The sequence below is a fragment of the Strongylocentrotus purpuratus genome, unplaced genomic scaffold (genome assembly GCF_000002235.5).
Source record: "Strongylocentrotus purpuratus isolate Spur 01 unplaced genomic scaffold, Spur_5.0 spur5_scaffold_18, whole genome shotgun sequence".
Classification (NCBI taxonomy): domain Eukaryota; kingdom Metazoa; phylum Echinodermata; class Echinoidea; order Camarodonta; family Strongylocentrotidae; genus Strongylocentrotus; species Strongylocentrotus purpuratus.
In genome coordinates this window covers 13,428,114-13,454,839 of record NW_022145603.1, presented here as the reverse complement: position 1 = coordinate 13,454,839, position 26,726 = coordinate 13,428,114, and the positions used below count along the sequence as shown (strand labels likewise).

General features: G+C 36.6%; 1 protein-coding gene across 1 annotated transcript in view; it reads right to left on the bottom strand.

Annotated features, from left to right (window-relative positions):
* LOC586014 (ETS-related transcription factor Elf-3) overlaps window positions 1-21,365 on the bottom strand; it is a 28,142-nt gene extending 6,777 nt beyond the window's left edge. The window contains exons 1-7 of the mRNA XM_785814.5: window positions 20,340-21,365; window positions 8,821-9,272; window positions 8,026-8,134; window positions 7,341-7,553; window positions 5,500-5,591; window positions 3,759-3,977; window positions 2,280-2,535 (exon numbers count right to left, since the gene is read on the bottom strand). Coding sequence (XP_790907.3) covers window positions 2,280-2,535; window positions 3,759-3,977; window positions 5,500-5,591; window positions 7,341-7,553; window positions 8,026-8,134; window positions 8,821-9,272; window positions 20,340-20,361 — 1,363 coding nt within the window. The 5' untranslated portion in view covers window positions 20,362-21,365. The remainder of the gene's footprint in view (window positions 1-2,279; window positions 2,536-3,758; window positions 3,978-5,499; window positions 5,592-7,340; window positions 7,554-8,025; window positions 8,135-8,820; window positions 9,273-20,339) is intronic.
* Window positions 21,366-26,726: the final 5,361 nt, after the last annotated feature.

Genomic DNA, 26,726 nt, shown 5'->3' with positions numbered 1-26,726 from the left:
CCTGTTCAGGATTTGTGAGCGTTTTCATGTTTTAGGCAAATGTGAGAGAATATGAGAAAAAATGTTCCCTGTAAAGCATGGCTCTTCAAATGCCTTCATATTCTAAATATGACATGTAACAGCTTAAAAATAAGGATCACATTTTTAAGCCACATGTTTGTGTAGTCCCATATACATCTTTCTGTGTACAGTACTTATTACTTTTACCAAGACTGGGCCAAATATTTTATCATTTTTATGACTCCAGAACCTTGCAGTTCACACCAATACTTATATGCTACATGATCAACTTTTTTCTGGTCGATTCCACACCGTTTCTTTCACAATGCAATCGCATGACCAAAACTCAACTTTATCTTTAAGGCTGTAATTTTCCTATTTTCCATTCCGCCTTTTAATTTCAGATGACAACCAGTATGACTTACAATGTGCAATTAAATTTGCGGTTTTCTCACCCTTGAAAGCTAAATCGTCACCCATATCCTTTCAACAATTTTAATTTCACTTGTTCACAATAGCAATTTTTTTGCATGAAAGAGATCATTTTATGTTCCCCTCAGTAAACCGCAGGGATTGTTACGTGCACTGGTGAACTCGATCTCTTCGCTACTTTTCAAAGCATTCTTCATGAATTATTAGTTTGATGGATGGATCATGCTGTTCAGTGTGGTCGGAATGTGAATAGAGAAACCGCAACCTTTTCTTGTCTAGAGCCGCCATAAAAATTGCGAGGCATGACTATCGTGGATTTATGTTCTCGTATTACCTGTAGTACTGGAAATATTATATTAATAAATAATAATATTCAGTTCTTGTATAGCGCATATCACATTATACAACATCTCTATGCGCTTTCAAAGAGCTTTGGTACTAATAAACCTAGCTTAAGCTCGGGCAGCCGTAATCAGCGACCAGTGCCTTTCAAGGAATAATCCTACCAGGTAGGCTACCCATTTACCTCACCTGGGTCTAAATCCTACATCAAATCATATAATTATTTTGCGTGAAATTCTGTATCATTTTTGTAATTATTATGTTGCTTTGAAAGTAATACTGCGGGTAATCTGGATTGTCAGAACACTACCGGTTACTTTGTCAAAACTACAAAGCCAACGCCATTTGAGTGACCTGTGGCGGGGCCGAAGAAAGTTGGGACCATTAATATCATGGCTTTATAATGTCATGTTGGTGGGCCTACTCAAAGCTATTTTCGAGTTATAATTCTTGCAAATATGTAAACCTGCAATCATATCAGACCTACAACTATACGACTTCAAGGAGTAGTTGGAAATTAAAAAGATTCAATTTCATTGGACTAAATTGAAATGATGAAATGATGACTTAAGATTTCTCATAACTGGAGGGACAACCTTGGTTTAGATTGAACACGCAATAAACTAAAAATTGCTATCCTTTGGCTAGCTGCCATTTTATTAAGCCCACTCAAAGACCATACTATGGCAAGATATAGAGTTTATTATTTACACCGAGGTTATTTTAAAATAAAGGACATGTAGCTCAACAATCCATTTTTCAAATGGCTTAAAAGTGATGTTTGGCTACGTAATGTCTGTCCTGCGGGTAGCGATCCAAAGCGGTTAGCTGAAACAATTCCAGTCAAGCGTGGCTTTTCCATAGATAAAGTACCGCCACCGATTGACATTGGTCCCCCATTCATCATCACAATGAAAGGACCTTGTGTTTTGAAGCTCTGTTTATCATTCATTATACAGCTCTAATAAGCGTAAAGCCATAATCATAATAATATTTGCTGAACCTCGAGAAATTGTTCCCACTTTGTGTCTGTCCTTTGATGTTAATGCTGTTGTCGATTGTTTTTATTACAACTTTTTATAGACCATTAGTGCTGAATCTGCTGAATCTACTGAATCTTTCGCAAGCCTTGAATGAACAAGAATATTCTGGGCTATGGGTGCTGTAGCATACATGGACCCGTTTCACAAAGCCTTTTTTCAATGACAAATGACAAAAATCAGTGACAAATCTGCTGATAAACAATCAGAAGTAAGGATTTCAGTAGCTTATAACAAAGACTGTCATTTGTCACTGATGACAAGTTTTGTGAAATGGGGCCCAGTTGTGTAATGTAGGAAACCTCTGATTCGAATCGAAAAGTACTACACAATCACAGTGAAATCAGTCTATAAAGACCACCCAGGGGAGACAAGAAAAGTGGTCTTTATAGGCAGGTGGTCTCTGTAGACAAGTGCCTACATATTTCAATGAGATACCATTTTCAATTATGTATTTCAACTTACTTTGCTTTGGAAAGCGTGGCTTCCTTGGTCTGCCCCGTTTTCTTTTGATGGGTGGCGGTTCAATATGTATCTCTTCTTTCACCGTAAAAAGCTTTCCCGGTTCATCATCCGATTCGATGTCCAACTTGTATTCCTTGTCGATGAACGGGCCCAGGTTATCCGGTACCATGCCATCCGGTCCTATGGTTTCCGGTCCGAATATCCCGCCGCTGCCGCTCATATCCGGCTGGGTTTGGTGATAGGGCGGCTCTGGACACTGTGTGTGCAAGAAGGGATGTAGACGTATGAACAGATGAAAGGAAAACGGTGCAGAATAAACCACTGGGGAATAAATCATGCTCAGTTCCGCATGGAGAACGACTTTTGGACATTAAAACGAGTTCATGTTTAACCCAAGCGATATTACATTAAAGTACATTAAAGAATTGAATGTATTCCGTCGTCTCGATTTCACGAATTCGCTTACAGTTAACAAAAAGAGGGTAATACATCATATATGGTGAAGCATTGATATATTTGCTTCCGTAAACATGTATTAATAAGAGGAAATATGAAATGATATATCGGGAAGTCTGGCTGCGATATTCGTTGACAAATAGGTATTATTATTATTAAATGGTTTACTTTTGAAAAATCGTCCTTGAAACCCCGTTTGTATCAAAATAGGCTAAATAATCCTCATTTGGTATTCCTTTGTAATGACAAAGGGGAATAAACTAAACTGTTTCCCATTAAACCTTGTCACTGACTCAATACACCTTATCATTGTACCCCACATTTTAGGTATGTGATAACAAATGAATGTCATCTTCAGGCTGTATTGGGTGAGTTCATTGACCCAGCGATTCGAGCTAATCCTTTCTTTTCTGACTTCCACAATCAAAGTCTTATTCATAATTGAGTTGTACAATTCAATCATTCTATTTGACAGCTGTTTTTAATTATTTCGGGTTGAAATACGGGAGCTTGATAAACATGACCTAAATTTGTTTTGGTAGGTAAGACATCTAGTATTTACCGTACATGGAGACTTTTGTTGCAATTGTTCATATTTCTTTGGGGATGAAATAGCATCATAGCGAAGAAAACTAATAGATAGAAATGCTCTAAACCAGTTTCGATTGGTAAAACATCAAGTATTTACTGTTCATGGGGACTATTTTCTTTTCCCCCTCCCCGGAATTTGCTAGAGTGGTGGATTGAATGTACTATTTCATTAACTGCTAGCGATTCTGATGCTCACAATACAGGCATGGACTGATCTCGGGCATGAAGTGCTGGTATACAATAAAGATATATCGACTGTTATGAGAGGCACACTGGCGCGCCGAGGGGTCATGACATGATGCAACGTCCCCTTGAGCCCATGAAAAAAGCCAGGCCTCTGATACCAGTCGATATATCTATACTATATACAGAGATTTTTTTCCCCTCCCCGGAATTCGAATGAGAGATGGATAGAATGTTCAATGTCCTTACCTTCAATGGTGTAATGTTATAGTGATTCTGATACTCGGACATGCAGTGTTCGGAGAAAGGGAAGGCGGTGTACTCGGGCTTGATGTGTTGGACGATGACGTTCCTGAAGGCGTCGTCGCTGCTGCTGCTGAGCGGGACGTCGTAGTCGGAATGGGGAGGGGTCAAGGTCACTGACGGGTTCTCGACCTCCGATGCAGGGCTGATGGAGTCGTTGTGGTTCTATTTGTAAACGGTTCAAAATAAACGTGTTAGCGATTGCAACGTTGCTAATGTATTTATATGTTATGCAATATGTAAAGCACCATGAATGTCCTAGCAGATACTGCCGCTATAAAGTAGTATCGTCATTATATCATCATAATGATTTTTATGTTTATAGTCATAATCATAATTAATTATAATATTGATGATAACATTATCACTATTATTATTATTATTGATATAAGTATTATTGATATGAGTGTTATTATCAGGTGGGCTGTATATAATACAGACCACCTTATGTTTTCGTTAAAATTGCCTTTATTATTATTTCTTTATTTTATTTCTAACCACTTTTTTGTTAACAAGATAACTTGAAAATGGCTCAATCAAATGCATTGAAATTTAGCACACATATGAATAGGCATATGGAAAAAACACAGTAAAGTTTTCAATCTTGACCTTGACTGATGACGTCATCTAGGCGCCATTTTGTGAAATTTTCCGAAAATTTAATCATGATCATATTTTCATAACGGTAAGTCATTTCTCAGTCATATTTATCATGATCAAGGTCAATATCAATCCAGTCAATTTCATGTCAAAAAATGCGCGCGTGCGCGAACTTCCGCGCGTCAATGCGCGCGCAAAATTTACAAATGCTCAGAATCGTCTCAAATTTATTTTGCATACGTTTTAGGTCATTTTAAGCATTTTATAAAAAATCGCGCACACGCGCATGCGCGCGCGTTTTCGTGCGTAACACCATTACACAACATAGAATCGCTATTTTTTTTTCCTTCATGATATTTCTCATATTTTTTCAAACAATTTGATACCATGTTTATCTCTTTATGACCATTAATAACAAGATGAGCGTCCATTCAAGATAAATGTCCGTGTCATAATGGCCTTGGAACTCAAAATACGAATTTGCATATTATGACGTCAGCATATTTATGTAAAATTGATTGTATCTCTGTAAATATTGGTCGATTTTCTTCCAAATTTTGATATGTTGTAGCTAAGACAATTCTCTACAAGCTCATTTATACCATTTTTCATTTTGATGACGTCATCATAGTGAAAATTACAATTAAAGGGCAAATATCAGAAATTTCTTAATTTGCATGTTATGCCTATTGAATGTGAATTTCGTTCACATCATTAATCTACATGACATTGTTTTTTAGCAGTATCTCGCTTAATTTTGCTCTATTTTGTCTAAAATTTTAGTTGGACCAGCCCACCTATACTTGTTCCAAACAAGTATTACATCTCTAGTTATTATTGTTATTGTTATATAATCGTTATGATCATTATCATTAACATTATTGTTATCATAAATTTTCAGTAACCTTTGCACTAAAAAACTTCAATGAATAGGCTGTTGTTTCTTGTGTTCTCTTTCCCTTTTTACTTCAAACACCATTTACAAAGATGTCATGTAGTACAAGTAGCAAACAAAGGCAGTGAACAAGATAGAATTGTATGTACCATCGGATACCATATGCTCAAAATATTATGATTTAATATTTACCATGACGTCAATCAATTGTTCGAGCATTGTTTGCTTGGACCTCTCAAGATCTAGTAGATGTCTTTGGATGTCGTAACCTCGCGGTGACATACCTGCATCCAAAAGACAACCATGAACAAGAGTAATAAGTAATGGGCCATTTTATGAATGTAACCAAATGAATGCATAATGTCTGCGTGGTGTGCCCCGGTACAAAATATTTAATTCACCTGTTATTGTATCTAAACTGTCACAACGCAATTGCATATATTACTTACTGCTAGGAGGAATACACATCATGGCTTGCCCTAACTAGTTTTAGCTGCCGGTAAGTTGTCTGATTTCGACTTTCTTCGGGATTTTTGCGATTAATACTCTGCTGAGTGCAATACGAAAATTTTAGTGTGTCTTTATCCGTTTATATTCTTCGATTTTGTAGTACCAATCATCTTTTTATTAATTTGAAAGTAAATACATGTTCTCATAATTACCATTTAACTACATTATTTCTAAAACTGCAACAACAAAAAGCCCCCCTTCGTAAGACCAATCTGACAAAGACTTGAAATAACAGGAATAATTATATAGACTTAGCTTGCGATCTATTCCGTAAATTCGTCATAAACTACATCTGATTAGGATTGAGAGGGTTTTATACAAATGTACCTGTCTTGTGATGATATTTTAATTCTTGGCAAACGATTTTTAATTATGGCTTTGATTTATTTCTTCTCGAAGCTGTTGGTCACGAGAAAATGACGGATGCGTCTCATGTTTTACGCTTCAACATCCTAATTCAGCTTATTTTCGACGCGGATATACTCTTCAAACTTGGCTAATATTTTTAAACACCTTCCGTGTCTTTTCCCCTTTTAGATTCAACCTTGAACATTTTTCCTCTGTCCAAAATTGTTTAACATAATTTCCATATATGGCACAATAGTAGTAGAATTGGCAAGCAAGGTCGTGGACTTTTAAGAATATGTGTGTTTAAATTGGTGGCGCAATGTTTTGACTTTTGTCAACATATTGCATTTATATTTTTTTTCTCCTTTTTAGTTTTGGTTTAGCCTTGCAATTGTGGACAAACGTCCAAACTTTTAACTAGCATTGCGTTCATGAAAGAGAATTGTGATCTAGTGTCCTCTCAATTCGTCATCTCGCGCAGAACTCAATGAAAGCTCACTTTGATGGGGCAAATATGAGGGAAGTTTCTAGAAATAATGACTCTTTATGGAAATGTTACAATTGACCACACTGATATGGATACAAATCAGTGGTTCAAAAGACGGTCTACGAGATCCAAAGGTCAACCAAACCGGAAGTTCATAGACGGAAGATTTCGGTCATGGACCTTTGATAAGTCGGTGTAAAACTTATTACATGTACCTATGACAAGGGCGTTAACTGCATCAAATGATATACAGTCGAACCTGTCTTAGTGGCCACCTCTCTCTAAAGGTCACCTGTTTATAGTGGCCATGTATTTTGTCTCCTTCGAGAAAAAAGTGATTGCATGTAGAACCTATCAAGAAAGGCCATTGGGTGCATGGTTTTCATAGACAGGTTCGATTGTACTCCATCTGTGTATAGAAGCCATGTTTTTCGTCTCCCTCCAGAAATAAATGTAGTGTAGAACCTGACTAGAAAGGCCACATGTCTACATCTTAACGCCCTAATCCTGGCTCTCAATCTGGGGGGGGGGGTCACAAAGCCTTTTTTTCAATGACAAATGACAAATATCACTGACAAATCTGCTGATAACCAATCAGAAGCAAGGATTTCAGTAGCTTATAACATTTGTCACTGATGACAAGTTTTGTGAAACGGGGCCCTGCTCTTATTGACAAGACGAAACTCACCTTCCAGCCATAACCTCAGACACTCGTGAGCCTGGGAGCTCAACTCGCCAAAGTACTGCTTGAGTTCGGTTTCCGAGAAGTGGGCCAGTGACTCGCCTGTGATTGGACTATTTTCAAACGTAGTCGTGACGTCCTGCGCAGTAGTTGGATTGGTCTTGCGCATGAACCACGTGGCCCATTTCGTCACTTCCGTCGAGGTCCACTTCCAGGGATCTAAGCGGGGAAAATAAAAAGACGTCATAATGGAAGGGCAACAAAAGGTCATGAGCTGAAACGGTAACATAAGCCATTTTAGATGGAGTATTTTGATACATGTTTAGAATCTGTTTTCTGCTTCCAAAGAAGTTATTGAAATAAAATTGCCTTGGTTCTTCTTATTACTTTCATTACAATTATTATCAATATTATTACCATTAATATTATTGTTGATCTCAGTAGTAGTAGTGGCTGTAGTTGTATCATTGTTTTTTGTTTTTGTTTTCATTATTATTACTATTACCAGTATCATTGTTACTGATATCAATATTATTATTGTTATTATCAGGCTTTCATTAATAGTATTATCATTACCATTATTATTATTATGATCATCGATATTAGTGTTTGTTTCATTATAGTTATTCACATTATTGATATCCTCTTCATTACTGATCTTGTTGTCATTGTTGTAACCTTTGACCCTTACCTATAGGTAGCTCATAGAGATGACACGTCTCGATCTTTTCCCTGTGAAGTTGCTGCGTTTTTTCTCTCTCCATCATCTTATAGATCACCCAGTCTAATGTCGGTACGTCCTGTATAAGAAAACAGAATCCGGAACATGCATTTCCCTTTTTAAAATTGATTTGTGGACTGAAGTGTCACTTGAAAAACATTCATACATAAACTGACAGATATTATCATTAAAAACACATTTGTTAAATAAAACAATAACCATTGTAACATCTCAAGGATTCATTTGTATCCAGCCATATAATTGGAATTTATGCGTAATTACAGCGTTTCTTCCACAGCAATGTATCACTGAAATGTTTTTCTAAAGCACTTAAATGTAAAATATATCTTTAAAATTCCTTTAAGTTTGCTTCGTGTCCTCTATTTAAGAATGATTAACAGCACAAAATTAAATGCGAATGCCGTCATAATGATTGTTTTGGAGTGACGTTTAAGATACGTCATACGAGAAGTGAACGCGAAATCAATAGTACACAGTAGTCACACAAATTATGGACTAATATTTCTTCTTAGGCTTGACCAGCGCGGGTGCTTGCGCAATCGAAAGAACGCCTCGTGCATAACAATCACAAGTTAGTACGCAAAAGGGCACAAGAGGGGGTAGGGGTGCCAGGGCAATTTTTAAGACGTTGACTACTGAATTGTACCATTCCGATGGGATTAAAAGAGGATTAAAAGGGGATCATCCTGTCCTAGGATGCAAAGGGTTAAATATCAGTAAGAAGATCAGCGTATTAAAACTTACAGATCCCAGAGGAGTGGTCAATGTGGTGAATTCTTTACTGCAAGAATCATCTGAATACTCCGACAACTCGCTCGCAAGGGATGTCACCGACGAGGGTGACAGGTCCATCACGTGACCTTCATTCCCCAACATGTTGTGTGCCTGATGTCGAACCGACGTCGAGGGTGCTTGCTGAAGGTACGGCTGTTGTTGCTGCTGCTGCTGCTGTTGATAGAGGACTGCCGCGCTAAGTGCAACCTGAATGTTCTGCGGCAGGACCGTACGTTGTCGTACTGGAGGCGGCTGCAGTTGGTACGGTTGCGAGCTTGAGGAAGCCTCCGGGAAGAGTGGGCCGTGCTGCGGGTTGGCGAGTTTGGCCTGCTGGGGATGTGACCTTGCAGGATGGTCAAGGGTGTGGCGATTGTTCTGCTGGATGAGGCTACTTTGTCGCGCCCTCACCGCGCAGCTGAAATCTGTCAATAAAACAAGAAAAGAGAAAGAGAGCGTGAAGCCGCATGCAAGGTAAACAGGCTAATTGGCGATGATGTCATCAATATGGAAAGATATTTAGGTATCTGTCCTCATTTATTTATTTACTTTGCCGTCTAAAGCTTTGATTGAAGACCTTGATTTCAGAAAACAAACAAATCACACGGACTAATGTCAGCATAAAGTACTCCGGTCACACCGGCAAGCTAGCCCTACATCAGGACCGACAACGGACCGAACCAACATAACATTACCTCAAATTGCCGAGAATCTGTCGGTTTGGAGTCGATCTGGGGTCGGTTTGGCAGCATAACTAGTAAATATAAGGACATCTGTAGCAGAGCGTGGTTTTTAGCTAAGCTGCCTCTAATATTCACCTCAAACATCTGAAGAAGGTGTCGGGGCTTGGACATTTTCACACAAGTAATTACATTTGGATGTGCCATATATTAACACTTTTCTAAATAATAAACCAACTGTCCAACCGATGAGCTTGCATTTGGAATATCTATATGCATGTGGGTAATGGCCGGTACCCGTCCTCAAAATGGACATAAAACTCTAATGGTTTTGGTTTGGTATTTGACCAGAATTGCGCGCTTTATGATCAGGACCGGAACACCCCACCCCCCCCCCCCCCCCCGCTCCTACCCACCCCGGATTAAGCATCCTATGTATACAAATGTTGTATTTTCGTCATCAATGCTTGCTAAGAACACCTAACAATCATCTCTAATCCTAAAATAGTATTTTCAATTCAACTAAATTTATTTTCACATCAATTTTGAATAAAAAGAACAATCACAATAACAATAACGTTATACATTGAAAAAGAAAATAGCGAGTATAAATCACAAATAAATTCAAATATGGTGGGATTTGTAAGGCCACAGACCTTTCAATACAATGGTAAACCCAGGGTAAACCCCGCTACAAGAATTATGAAATGTATATAATTATATATACGAAGCAAAGTACATGCAACATACATCGAAACTTTGCTCTGATATAAAACTATCTTATCAGCGCAATAACGAGTTTCCGTTTTCCTCTCTTTATACTCGATAAAATCCAGCTGACGTAATGAGAGGTCTAATAATAAACCGCACTTGCCTAAAAAAAAAAAACACCATGAAAACATAATCCAAGCCGTTAATATCTGTACAGAGTTTAAAGTTGACCACTAAAGGGCGCGAACCAACCTTTATGTGGTATTGTCAAAACCACGTATATCATAGTGAAATCAATGAATCATTTATTTCACTATGAAATATTATTGAATATTATGATTGAATAATAGAAATATTAAAACCACAAAAATAGTATATCAGTATATATTTGTAAAGCGCATAGAGACATTTGTATTAAGCGCTATATAAAAATTAAATATTATTATTATTATTATTACTATTTGTGTGGTTTAAATATTGTTATTATTCAATCATAATATTGAATATTATCTCGATTACTTTACTTGATATGCTATTTGTAAAGTGCATTACAATTCTGTTTTAGTGAAACTTATGTTTCAATAGTAACAAACTTAAAACATCAACAAAAACAAATTCAACATCACGTCTGTTGATTAACTGATTGGAAAGGAAATATCATTATATTATGATCGGAAAATATCAAACGAAGAGGCATTAATTCAGTTTAGGACATATACATAATAAACATAACGCACTACCAGCCGCTGTTAACTGTTACAAAAAAACGGGACTAAACTATAGCTCTCTATAGGTCCGCTAAATACATTCCTCTCTCTCTCTATATATATATTTGGGTTTCTTTCATACATATTAACCAATTTGATATTAACCGCAGCCCACTACACCCCCCCCCTCCCCTTGACATTAAAGAAGCTATTTTTTTTTTTTTAAGTGTTTATTTTTTATTTTATGATAACAATTTAAAAAAATTGCAATTAAAAATAGAATAATGAGCGGATGAATAAATCTTTTGTTGAAAGCTGCCATAACAATTTAAAAAACAGTCAATCATTCCAGGAATCATTGTCATTGTTGTTATTCTATCTATAACAGAAAATCCATGAGACACGGATTACTAAGCACCAGGGATATGTTAATGTGCCGTAACAATGTCGATTAAAAGTGAACATAATAAGCCATTTCGGGACTTGTATAAATAACCTTCAAATATCTACAGATATTTTACACATGGAGACGTTCCACTCTTGGCATTTTAGAATAATCACCGCCAAAGTGATGGAGGTGCTTCATGAATAGGTACCTTTGAAGAGCACAGTCATATCGAACCTTCATCACAAGAATGCATATTTTTAAACGTTTTGATACGACTGTTCTCTCCAAATGCAAAATTCAACAAGGAAAATAGCTTAATACATATTCAGTAGCATCTGAACATCAGGAAATTATATGACGGGGTGGTGACGGGTAAAATGGAGGCGATTTCTCCCGAAATCCTCAAATCACCCGAGGCAAACAAATATAAAAAGAAGTCAAATAAACAATCACAATTCGTCCAAATGATTATAAATGTGCGTATGTGTGCGTGCGTGGGTGTGTATGTATTGAATATGTATAGAACATGTTTAATTACATTATCTGCTACAAGGCCATTACGTGCCTCTGTGATTTATTATTTTATTTTTTGTCTACATCAAGCAAAAAAGTGAACTCTATTGTGGAGCATAATATATCGCAATAATCATGTCTCGACAAGATTTTCGGCCAAGAGGACAATATGTACTTATGAAACTAAATATGAAAAGAATGGACAAGATCAAAGTGCAATAGTTTTTTTCCTATGTGATCTAACCTGGTACAATATACAGAAGATCACTTAAAAAAGAGAAATATCGTTTCCTCGTTTGCTATGGGTCAACAGGTTCAGACTTAGGGAATTCCCCGAAGAAGTCCTCTAAAATCACCTCATCTATGGTCCCGAACGAAGGGTGTGAATAACTTAATTAATAAAATTTATTCGAGCAATTATTATGCCCCTGGAAATTAACAAGTCTGGGACATCTCCTCTCCCCCCCCCCCCTTTTTTTGCCACAAACGCACGCTCGCGTAACCGCACCAAGCACAGACAGGCACACACAAATACCTTTTAAGCAACACTTACAATGGCATAGTTGCAGCAGAATATAAGTTAGACAATATCCCAAATATCTTAATGGAACAAACAAGCATTCTTTCATGGGAAAGAGTTTTCCCCTTTTTATGGACTTTAACCATGCTTACATTAAATGTAAATTTCGCTGATATAGACGATAGAAAAATAGACGTGATAAAATTATGTTCCCGTTCCCTCGACTCTTTATAACCTCACAACATCTATATTACAGAAAAACATAAATGTCTTCGTGGTTTGAGAATTGTTGAAGGGTTTTCGCATTTTAGAGGGTTAGTACAGTATAGAAGGAATATAATAAGTAACATTTCATACAATATTACGCAGTTTTTTCATCAACCTTCAACAATGTTACCGAGTCACTTTAATGTAACTAACGACAGTACGAAAGAAATATAATCATTCCCCTGCTACAAATATCTGGATTTTCCCCCTGTTCACGGACTTGATATAAATTTGATAAGACGCAAACAGTATCACGAGAAGGCACTTGGAATGCTTGTCTCTATGAATTTCAACAAAACGATGGCTTTCGGGTATACTCCCTCTTGATATTTTGGTAGCGTCTCAACAAGTCCCTCAGATAAGCGGAATATGTCAGGTGCCTGTGTACCTACATATACCTACATATCTCTTTACCAAGCTCGTGGGCTGTGCGACAGGATCAACAAAAAAACCTCTTGAGGTTTCAAAGGACTCGTCTTGTCTTACTGTATGCATGTGAACAAATATTGATATCTTTCACGAGACAATTTGCGCAAAGCTATTATTTACCTCGTTTAAAAAACGAAGAGGTCATGTGACGTTCACCTGTGCCAAAAATCTGACGGACTTATTTATGTCCCGGATTTATTTACAAGGCATGCAAATGCTTCAGATAAACAAAGGTGATTAGTTGAATATGTACAGAATCTAACTGATTGCAGCATATTAAGTAATTTATTTCGCAAGAGGTGTATATGCTGTTGGTTTTAGTGTGTACATACCGATGACATACAACAGATAACAAAACAGGGGAGTGTTTCACAAAGATCCGTAGTTGAACTTACCTCTAAGTTCGACTTAACAACTATGGAAAGCCGTTGGCATCTACGAAAATATTGTAACAGTTATTTTAAAAGGCATAACATGTTGATTCAAATCATTCATATTTTCTATTATCAAGGAGATGTCATGTTCTTGATGTGGAATTTATAAAAAGTATGAAATACTTGAATTTTCGATTTTGAATATATTTAATTCTTAGGCTACAAATGGCTCTCCATAATGTTTAAGATCAAGCGAAATTAAATTATCCGTATGTCATCTGTTTGGAGCCAAATGGGTGTAAACCGTGTATAGAATGATATGATTTAACGTCCTTCTATTTCCAAACAGGGTAGATGACATCCAACAAACTCTGGGAAAATTGCTCCGAATTCGATTTCCTATACTATCCGACTACCCGACATCAACGCTCGAACAATCACTTTACCTAGGCCTCACCCTAAACATGAATCTAACCTAAAACCCAAGTGCAACCCTTGCCATAAACCTAAACCTAACCTCAACAACGTATTTAATTGCGACCAAAATTGCCATTTCCCTATAAACCTAACATAACATCTACATTGTCCAATAGCTACTCTATAATCTTAAACCAACCCAAAGCTTCAACCCATTTTTGCAACTCTTGCCCTATACCTAATGCGGCCTGGTCCTAAACCCAAACGCAGTCCTATACCTCACCCTTAACTTAAGAAGACCCCGCGTAAAATCCTTAACAATTATCGCCAGGGAAAACAATTATTGTTGGGTCACCCATCCAAATTTCCAAGTTTAGAAGTGTGGGTCAGTCACCATGGCAAAAATATAAGCACGTTTATCATCACAACACAGACATTGAATCGATATTGATTGTTATGTTTTTTTCTTCTTTTTAGCATCCTTTCATGACTAGCCCCTCAATGACCCATCAATTCTTTTTATCGACCTTCAAATTAAAAACACTTCAAAGCAAGAGGACGGAGGAAGAACCCACTCGAGATGGGAAAGGATGTATGTCCTCATGCGCACAGTTCGAGATCAGGCATGTCGGGGTAAGTTCGGGAAATAGATACTTTATAAACAAAATTAATTGAATTTAACTTGTTCTCCTTTTTTCTTATCTTTTCGGGTTTTTTCCAATATACATGTTTTTAGCTTTTTGGTGGGGGTATGTAATCTCGTGAAAATCACCTTTGCTTACAGGATGCTAGTCAGGTTGTTAATGTATCATTTTTCCGTGTCACGTTCGTCACTTGTTCACATTGAAAATATTAATTATCATAGTGCAAGTACATTATAAGATGTTCCTTGACAATCTATAATACTTTCTCAAAAACAATTTCTCATTAAAGGGATCCGGTAACTTTGCCCCAGATTCTGAAACAAAATCCTGGATTTAGCTCATGCTGCAATGATAATTATAAACCTTTAGGTCAGTCAGGAACTCCACGACTTTTACAAGCCGATCGCCTGTCTGATTATCAAGGTATTTATGATTGGAAATCGAAACCAAATTTTGCGTTTGCCAAACGGTTTTCAAAACACTACAGTCTACTGGGGAAAATGAGTATGGTAAAACCGGTCACTCAAAGATTTTTACTTTTTGAGGCACTTCTTGATCATTTTGAAGCGCAATTTTTGTTAGGGCTTCAATATTACACCATATCACAGACACTGGTATAGCACGCAGGGCCGTGTATCCCAGATTTAACATTGTTAAACGATGTCTTTAAACGAATAGTGTTTAATTTCTTTAATATCGTTCATGTGAAAGCATTATTATGATTATCATTATCATATGACATTCATGAAGCGCCTTTTCATCAGATATACAAAGCGCATAAACAAGAAATACTTATAACAAAAAGAGAGAACATTATCATACGAAGCTTACATTAATTACAAACAGAGGAATATTATAACAAATTAGAGAAGGTGTGTTTTCAGACACCTCCTGAAAGCTGTGAGAGTATGGCAGTTTTTTTTATACAGGGGGTGGGGGGAGTTCACGGGGTTTTTTTTTTGGGGGGGGGGCAATAACTGAAAAAGCCCCATCATCTTAAAAACGAAAATGCAGAATTTAAAGTTATGTTATTTGATCAAAATGGATTTTACGAAAAATGTAGGCCTACGAATATAAAGACTTTAGTATGTGTACGAATATGATTTCATGAATTAAATAAAATCTTCGGATATATTAGCCAGTTAATGTGGACAATCTGTACCATTGTTAATACGGAACATGTAATTTGAGTGAGATTCAATACATTTTATTTAAAATTCTGCCAGTTTTTATCCGACGAGGAATGACCCGCCTAACATATGGTCTGATTACACAGCCGATCGGAAGGTTATCTCGCGGGAGAGTTGGGGCGATCAGCGTTGCGGTGATATCATCATGAAGTTTCATGATGATTGTGCAATGTCTATTTGACATTTCAAGTTATTTTGAAAGTGTGTGATTAAAAATCAAAATCATATCCAATAGTAATGATAATAATGTTATAATGCACTTATATTGCGCCATCTATCTAGTACACTATTCCGAGGCGCATTATGATATTAAGAAAGTTGGAAGACGGGATAATACAAAATGTGTTTATAGTAACATTATAATACTTTATGCTTTCGAAAACTGAACTGTCTTTAAGTTAGACTTAAAGAATCAAGAGTTTCCAAGGAACTTATGCGAGCTGGTAATTGTTTCCATGAACAAGGTGCATGAGGTGCGCCTTACAAGCGACCCCTCTTATGTGCTCTCTCGTTTCCTTTTAATTTAAGTGTCATTTTAATGATCTTCGTGATTTCATATTTACACCAGTGGAAGAAGTTTATACCAGGAACCTACTGAAAATTTGCTGTGTTGTTATATGTATCAATTGTGAAGTTTTTAATTAAAAAACGCTTAGAGGCTTAGGCACTTTATAAGCACCGTTTAATTATTATATCATTAACAGTTGAGAAAGTATTTCTCCAAGAGATTACCTTAATCTCGTTCTTTTCTTCAACCTGAACAATGCTTCTTTATTTTCTCTTATCCTCAAGCGAGGTTTTTATTTCCATAATTTCAATACATATTTACATTAATTACTCAATGATTGAGTGAAATATATCATAGGCTAAAAATTAAAGTATATTCAACAACTCTTCCAGCTTAATATTATTTTCTTTGCTAACACATCCATACTATAAAAATACCTGAATAATGCTTTATGGCTTATATAAATAGGAAGATGGATGGGCTCATGAGGTCATGGTTCCATGCCCGCCTATAAAAAAAGGAAACTCACATTTCAATATGAAAAATTGGAGGGGAAACACCTATTATTAAAGAAAACACGGCACTTTGAGAACCCTTACTTCAAATTCGTTTCAGTACTGTCGATTCGAGCCATTGGAAACTAAATGTTCATTGATTAGTGAATAGACATTCTTATATAGATTTCAGTCTGAATTCATATTTTGAACTTAAAATAGTACGCATGAAATGTACAAATATTGATTTTAACCATAACTTGAGTGATATTTCGTTTGATTTGAGCAATCATTAATTTGTTTAATATATAATACATTTATTTGCTAAGCATTTCATGTTTACATGCTGCAAACAGCATGTAACCAGACACATACCTTTCTTTTTAAAATAAAATCGTTGTTAAGTCATATATAACTTATATTTTATCGCTTTTATATATTTGTTAGTAGCTATGTAATACCACAATATTTAAAAGAACTTATTTGAACTGTGAGAAGTTTTAGATCACAATCGTTTAGCATCATCTGACGAAGGTGTGTAAATAGCTTTCGCATCTTATCTTACCACCGAAATGTTTACTTTGTCCATTATTTTCAAACGCCCTTTTTCAATTAAACATTGCGATTTCAACATCATTAGTTGGTAGTCTTATGAAGGTCAATAATTGATATCAAAAGGAAATGAAAACATAACATCTATGAAAATAGGGATAGTCAAGATTTAAAAACATCTTCAATTAATATCATCTCCGGACAAAATACATTATCCATGCATCAAAGCGTTCAGTTTGTAAAAATAGCCCTTGTCAAAATAATCGAAACTGGTTTGTTTAATAGTATACCTATATATTTTATACTGATATCAATACAGGGTGGTATATTTTAGTTAGTTTATTGATTATTACAGTTATCTAAGAAATACGAAGGTCAAACCTCGAACAATAATTAAGTGATAATCTTTGCCATAGTTAGGTCCATATAATCTAAACATGAATAAAGGCTATAAATAGTTACCGAAACCGGGATACCGTGCATGCATGCAGAGCAACGGACAGCTGGGCAAATATCCCCGGGTAAGTTGGCGGTTCAAGAACCAGGTAATATCGGATGATGAAAATATGGCAGATTTGATAATAGTCTTTTGACCTATTGAGAAATCGTGATTCATTATCATCAAGTAAATCCTCATTACAGAACGTTACTAACTATAGGGTCTAATGGAAACAAAACGATAAATGCATTGCTGAAAAATTACCTCTGGTTGTTGAAGTTTGCATAATTATGATTATAATATCTCTCGTTATTACTGTTGATAAACTTGGAATCCCATAATTAAAAAAGCGGTGAAATTAAAGGCCAAATAACTTATAAAGGAAGGGGAAACATGCAAAATAGGTGTTTACTCTAACATTAGGTGTTTCTTTTATTTCGCCAAACAGACGAATGAATCGTCTAAAATTTTGACGTTTTAGATATGTCATAATGTTGAAGAAAACAAAAGTAGTTCCCTTTGTTTCTCGTATTTACACTCGTATGGTTCTATTAACATGATAAACAAATTAAATTGTACATTTGCGCATTATCGTCACGTTCGTTGTATCATCTAAAATCACATGGGCATTGTCTATATTTACAGCCTCGGCACGTACATAACTTAAAAGTATATAAACGCACTTAATTGAAGACATGAAATAGAAAAATCAGTGTCAACATCATTGCTAACTTGTTTAAACACGAATCAATTCGGTTCAGCATCTGTGTATTTATATAGCCCATAAACATTCCAATACAATTTTGAACAATCGCTATTAATGGCAAGATCAATATTCATGCCAGCTTGTGGTGTTTTTCTTTAAATCGATCTGTTTTTTGTGTTTACGTTGAGGTTTTTTTTAGCGAGCTTATGTTTTATCCTAATGCACTTTTCATGTTGAAATTGTGTGTAGAGAGGTACGTTTGTCATCGCAGGCGATACACGCCCCCCCCCCCCCAACAATTTACTCCACTTTTTCCAATCAGTCTCTAATAATATCATATCTCCAATTTTTACTCCAATATTGATACTCCAATACTCTTATTCAACTCTACAAGATAACGTTGGTTATAAATCAGAAACAATAATTTTCTTCCGACTTATTTACCGACAATTAACGTCTGAAACTCGTTGCTAGTTTCGTTGACAATTGAAATACATCGTGTCTACAAAAAGCGCAAAACGGATGATATATTTACAAAACTGGCCGAGTTGCCAAACAGGTGTTTTAGATGAACGAACTTTTTGACGGCGTTCGCGGAGACATTCGGCCGTAAGTTTCGGGGGCAATGCGATAAGAGAACTACTGAGAGCAGCTGTATAGAATGAGCTGCCAGGCGAATCTAAATCCACTATTTAGGAATCAGTATTAGTAATCACTCCTGCAAAACTCCAAAACAGTGGCTTGCATTAATCTTTTGAGAGTTGTATCCACTCGTTTTGAGCGTGAATTTCTACTCCGAAACAAAGTGATTTCTAAATGACTTCTTAAAGGGGAGGATATCATTATCAACTCCTGCAAACTATTCTGCATCTACCATCTTCTTTTTTACAAGAACAAAGGGCTTTTCTCTGTCTCTCTCTCTCTCTCTCTCTCTATAGAGAAAGAAAGAAAGAAATGAATAAATAAAACCCTCTATCGCACTCGGAAGCTCTTTGAAGTGAGTGCTCCCCAAATATGGTGCAAATATGCACTCGAATTAAGAGGAGTTAAGAGTTGACCTCTAGAAAAGGTCAATTGCCCCGAGAGGTGCTGCAATAATCACATTTGCATTTTTTAAGACTAGTTACCGAGGTTTAAATAATAACAATAATGACATGAGTAAACAAAAAAATAAACACAACACATTAATCATTAAAACATGAAATCCGTTAATTACAATAAAGCAGTATTTACCAATTAACAACCTGAAATTATCAGTAAGCTGCAGGTTTTGAATTAAACACTTACTATATATCCCAACTAGAGACTCAAGAGACAATATAATTAAGGACTGGTTCACAAATACATAGCATCAGACTCCACCTGCTCTGATGTCAAATATCAGATAATCATGATAATCATGATAATGGGCACTGTGAAATTCGACTCTGCAATAATTATCATTAACTTGAAAATAAACCTTCGATCAGATATCGAAACCAAAACTACACAAAGCCAAGGCCCCTCCATCAGACTTTCGAGTGCTTTCGTATAAAATGCAGTCAATGAATATATTGCACAATGCACCTGCACGCTAATAAAGGCAAAATCCACAATATTGACTGCTCATATCAGAAAATGCATTACAAGCATTGTTCATCACTTACTACTATCAAATCTCGTTGACTAAATTAGTTATTTAATTACTGTGCAAATTGAAACAACGGCTTTGAATTACACAACTTTAACAAATTCACCGCACAACATGAACCCTACATTTCAAATATATATTACACTAAGATCTCAATATTGAAATTGGAATTCTATTGCTAAATATGTTTGCATTGATCTAGTTATAAGTGAAGGTCTTTTAGATTTAGGAATACTTCTTTAAAAAATTGAGCATAAACGTAGCCGGCTGCAAATAAACTTATTAACCAGTTTACATACGACTTGATAAAAACGGGTACGCACCTAAAGAGCTCTGCTGTTGCATTTTGAACTATTCGCCAAGTTGTAGATGCTGAAACACTTGAAGTCGTCAATGCATATCCAAGTCAATAAGACGTCATTAAAACGGGAAAAGGTGAATTCAAAACGTGAGGATGACGGCACTTTTAAGATTCCAGGGTTGGAGAGCAATCCACTCCACAGAATTGAAAAGAATTTGCTCTCGAGTAGCAGCTTAATGACGATTAGAATTAGTTGCCGTCTTCCAGTGTCCACTAAGTACAGGGAAACTTAGGCGTTGCTAAACGATATTCGAGAAGGTTTCAATAATTCTAGACCAATAAAGAAAAAAAGGCCTACGACATCAGGAAACAGGCCCTCGGAAAACCTTCTCGTCTGGCGCAATCCCAAATATTATTTCATTCTGGAGGAAAAACATCTTTAACGTCTCTAGGTAAGAAGAGATAAAAGTAGATAGTCTTTCCGAAATTAAATATCGGTCAGTTTATATGAATAAATAACTTATTGCGGTCTCTGGTTGAAATTTAACCGTGTGCCGACGAACGTGCGAATGTCAGGTCACGCGCGCGTGCAGGAAACCCGGCGACGTGATTGGCTGAGAGTTCTCCACAACAGGTGCAATGAGTAGATTACAGGAACAAGTTATTGTTGTTCTTAAGTAACTTACACCAAACTATCTCCGCTACTTTTCCTAAAGAATGTTCATCAGCTGAGTAGACGCGTGCCAAGTAATTGTCACTTTTGATTGGACGAGCTATGAAATCTCATTTGCATAAAACGAGACACGTGTCTGCATACGTGCAGGCAGGGTCATGTTGTTGTTCATTCAAGAGAAGATAGTTCTAAACCTGGGCGGGGTATGAATCAACAGGTCTTTCGTGACACGCCCATAACGCCAGTCCCTCCATGCCATTGGTCGATGAGTACACGTCATTTCGGCAAAACTTCTTTGATTGGTCGATCCATGACGTACCAATAGTATCTCGGAGTTATGTCGACGAGCAAGCATCATAAACATAAAACTTTAAACCCTTCCCCCGATTTTCCCATTTTCGGATAACAATACAAAGGTCTATTCATCAATTTGATTTAGTTTATTCAATACAAATAATTTATGAAGAACAACTTCCATATATAGCTTTATCTACAAGTTATTCAAGTAATTTGCATAACAAAGCACAACACTCTTTACAATGTTCTGTCACCCTTATCCTTGTATATTAACCCCTGGTAACACGTACCTCAAAAGCCCCATTTAAAATGTGATTGGATAATAGTTTTCGTCATGACCATACGTCACGAAGTGATTGGACCAATAGGAAGCCAAGTTTGGGGGGCCCAAAAGTACGCAGCTAGAGAGACATGTTTATTCATGAATGCCTCGTCATCATTGCACATACCATATATAACCTGCTACGTAAACATCAAAGTATATTTATACCTGTTTTTCTTTCTCTTTACTCGTTTTGTCTATATTATAACGTGTCATATTTCATACGTATCGTATACTCATGGGGCTTTTACACATTTTATAGGTCCTCTGAAACGACAGTTTTGTGCGGTTATTACCAAATCGACAGGAAAGGGCTAATGTTACTAGAATTGGAAAGAAAATGCGGGTATATGCTAATTCAATTCCATCGTTCACCTGAATGGGTTCAATTCCTACAAAAGCTATAGCTAATATTTGAAATAACAAAAACAGATCAGTATATCAGAGTTTATTTTCATACCGGCCTACGCATTTCTAGCAAAACATCAGTAGTGTTTTGTCAGCAATGTTCGATCAAGATGTCACTATGTACAGTTGATTCAAAATGTCAATATATAAAAATACTTGATTTGGTGGTCTCTTCGAGTGTTAACGGTTCACCCGGCCTGCGCCCACTGTTTGACCTAGTATGGCATATCTTATGTGCTCAAGAAAATTTACCACCCCTAAGTTGGGGTGTTTTTTGGTCCCTTCCCAATTTTAGCCCCAAAAATTAAAATCTCTTTTAATGAGCCCCCCCCCCCCTCCCCCTTTCGTCATCTCTATATCTGAAGAGAATTGTTTTAGTATCTGAATCATTACCATTCGTGTTTGTTTTGTATAATCTTTCTCATTGACTTATTGTTATCATTATATGCGAATCTCTTTCCGGAAATACGAAAATACCTCAGGAATTTGTCGGTTAAACGGCACTCTTTCGGAAGGTACACTACTGGCTGGAGCGGAGATTTGGCGCATAAATATACCACAACAACACCACAGTTAATTAAATAATTATGCAATAAAAAGAATATAATCCAAATGGCGGGGAAATTTGTAGTTCTCACATTCTATTTCACACAAAAAGAGACTAGCGAACAGTCCTACATTACTTCAAACGCACAATATACTTTTCACACCCAAAAAATGCTAAGTTGATGCTTAATTACTGCTAATATGAAAATTAATCTATAAGGAAACCCCCACGGCAATGCACTCGGTTCAATTTCTTTTAATTGTTTGAGAAGTGAAAAAGGTGAAGAAAAGAAATCTGCATACAATCATCTTCGCAGAGCACGCACGGTTCAGTAACCACTGTTCCCCCATAGTTCTGGGGACGACTGCTTATAAGATGCCGTACATGCTTTGTCGGGCGATGTTGACCCATGACTTGTTTATTGCCAGATTTTCTCTTTTCGTGTCGGAATTTTCCTCCGTGACAGAAACGTGTTTGTACCAACAGAGCTTAAACTCACACATTTCTGCATGTAGGCCTATTTATTTTGATGCGGCTGTAATGCGGTTGTGATAACATTACATTCTAAACACAAAAACGTGTAGGCGACAAGTGCTTTGGAATTAAGAATAAATAAATACGTAAATAGACGCAATATTATGATAGCTAAGTTTATATTATTAAAGCGTAGGAGAGCAATGTTATTAATTAATGTGACATCGTGAGTCTAATTTGTCGACTAATTTACTATCATTATAATCATGTAATTTCCTCATACGAACGCACTATTTGGCAAACTGGTGCCGTATGTGCAATTCGATCGCACTCAAAAAAAGAGATGTTGTGTTACCTTTTTTTTATGTTGCAGAAAATAGGATCATCTACCCTTCGGCCAGTAATATCACTTGTTGTCTGTGGTTAAGTGCGCATCTCTCTCCGGAAAGACACAAATTATGATGTCAAATAGAAAATACCACAGGAAGTTGAGGAAATCGGTACTCTTTCGAAAGATGCTCAGTTGGGCTGAGCTGGAGCGGAGGATTGGCGCCTCTAAAGTTTTGGTTGAGGAAAGAGTTTCATCCGCTGTCGTCTTCTGTGGGAGTCGAATTACAAGTGTGCGGTGCTGTACGTATAAGGGGGAAAATACGGGTTTGCGTTGCGCAGATCATCGAACCGTGCACTATTTGCCTCGGTTTACATGGGACCTGGATTTCTGCCCACCCAACCATCCGTGTCGTCATCACAGTTATTCTTCGATAGCGTTATGGAGCTCATCTCCTTACCGAGGAATGTGCATGGAAATACCAATCGAAATCTATCGATTAGAGAGAGAGTAACAGCAAAGTGAGGGAAAGTTCATAGATCGTGTAGAGAGGGGTAGACGAATGAAGACAACTTGTATGATTTGTATCAAATAGAACACTACTATTTAGTTTTGTTAGAAATATTCACCTCTCATAATTATGATGCAGAGGCATGATATAATACAATATCTAAAATCTGTAATTATCATATGTCACATGACTTTACTGGAATGCGAAGAAAAAAAAGGCATGCACCGATTAAAGTGAGCGAACTATACGAGCATGTGATAGCGAGGCCGAGTAAATTATGACATCATTGCGATGGGGTGGAGCGGGGGAAATCCCCTGAATCTATGACGCGCTCTCTCTGTGCCCAATACTGAACAGGTGTTTTCCCTTTCCTATTTGCTTTTCCTCTTCAATATAGACCTTTTAGACTTTGTTGTGGGATGGAAAAAAAGCAAAGGAAAGAATTTCATTATTGACGATGGGTTTAAATAAGTGGTCACTCGACCGCACAATACATGAATACATCGTCTATTATAAAGTTTGCTACAGCATACAACACGAGGGCATGGGAACGGAAGGGGATAACTGAGCTGTTGTGGCGAAAATTTCCATGACCGTGGACAGGGGGGATTTATCGACGGCAAAGGGGAGCTCTCCCTTTAGAAAATGAAGAACAAAAAAGGAAAGAAGAGGAAGGAGGGGAGGGGTAGGGAGAGAGAAAAAAAGATAGAAAGACAGGAAGAGAGATAGATAAAGACAGAGAGAGAGAGAGAGAGAGAGAGGGGGAAAGAGAGAGATAGAGTAAAAGACTAAAAGGGGAAAGGGGAGAGTAAGAGAGGGAGAGAGAGAGAGAGAGAGAGAGTAATAGACTAAGAGGGGATTGAGAGAGAGAGAGAGAGAGAGAGAGAGAAAGACATGTAGAGAGATTTATATAATATGGAGAGAGCAATATATAGAGAGAAAGATAGAGGGTGAGAGAAGAAAGAAATGGTTGCTGGAAAGGGGATGAGAAAGAGAAATCTAGAAGAGAATCATTTCGAGACTGAAAAACAAATCTCATGATCTCGCTCCCTATAAATATATTTTTTAAATAAAAATTGTTGTAATTCCTCTGCGAATGGCCTTTAAAATACTTGTAGAAGATTACAAAAAATTGACAATCACTCGGAAAATAATGTGTTCCGTTCTGCTTCTAACATTTTATCTTCTCTGGAGCAATCATTTGTAAACACGGAAAACCTTTATTTCCTACTTGTCCTATCTTCCTCATCCTTCGTTTTTTTTTTGTTTTTTTTTTACGTAGGACGAAGATCACAAATGAGGGAATTGATTCATTTCATTCAGCATTCCATATGCACTTCAGTTCAGAACAGATTTTAATTCCCCCCCTTTATATTTACAGCCAGTATAAACATACCTCTCCAACTAAGCTGTATAGTGGCAAGGTAGTTAAATCAATTTAATCACAATTATCATTTTTCGGTGGAATAGTCAAACAGAAAGGAAAACATTGTTGAATACAGGTATTTCAGTTTAAAACAACAAATATTTGCTCTGTGATTTCTGTTTGAATATAACCACGAAGATGAGCGCTTGGCGGCGTTCACCTTTTTATTATTTCTATGTTTATTCACTGCATTTCAAAATGTTTTTAATGTAAATAAGAAACAAATAATTTCAGACTTATTATTTCAGACTTATTTTTTCTCTCCCCTTTTTTGTGGGAGGAGGAGGAACGGGAGAGACCTCTCTTTTTGTGTATGCTGCAAGTTTGATTAATAATAAACAATGGTTATATTTCACTCCATTCAGGGGGATTCATGTGCTGCTTTTTTAAATATTTGTCATCTTCATTTTCGTTTTGATGATTCCGAAACATGATTCCAAACGAATTTTAATCTTTTATTTGATCCATTCCGAATGACTGCCTCACCAAGCACACTTCGTGCTACTCGTTATTTTGGAATGTTAAAAGTCAACACTTGAAATGTGTTACTTAGACGCATTTATTATGGGAATAGACCAATTGGGTAGTAGACCAACTGGTTGTAGACCGAACGGCAATAAACAGATTTGTCTGATCATGTTTACATTTATATTATTGATTTGTGCTCTTGCGCACTTTGACTAAGGTTCAACTCAAACATTTTGTTAAAAATAGCAGTGATGAAATATAAAACCGGGTAGCTATCGTGTAATTACAAACCGTTTTTCTGAGTAATTGATTATGTAGCAATTGGGGAGAGTATGGTTGTTGTAATGTTTTGTGATTATCAATGGTATAACAAGATCGATAAACCTTGCTGAAATTACAAACGAAGAGCATCACACTAGACACATACAGTTTTACTACTCCTTTCGTCGCCCCCCCCCCCATGTTCTCTTTATCTCTCTCTCTCTCTCTCTCTTTATCTCTCATTCCCTTTTCTAATGTTTTAATTATTATTATTGATATACAGTGAAACTTGTCTATAAAGACCACCCAAGAGAGACAAGAAAAGTGGTCTTTATAGGCAGGTGGTCTTTATGTACAGGTTCCTTTAGTACATGTTTCAATGAGAAACCATTTTCAAGGAAAACAACAAATGTGGTCTTTGTAGACAGGTGGTCACTAAAGCAGGTTTGACTGTAATATATATGCCTTATTTATCAGTGCCAGCAACATCGCTCATAGACTGATTGATTTTCAATTATTTTCCATATACATCATCACAAATGTATGATTTATGACATGTATGGTCACATAAAACCATACTTAGAGAAAAGGGTCAAGCTCGCTATCCATAAGGACCGCTATTCACAAGGATGACTATTCATAAGGACCGCTATTCACAACGCGTGACAAAATGAAAAACGATCCTTTATGAACA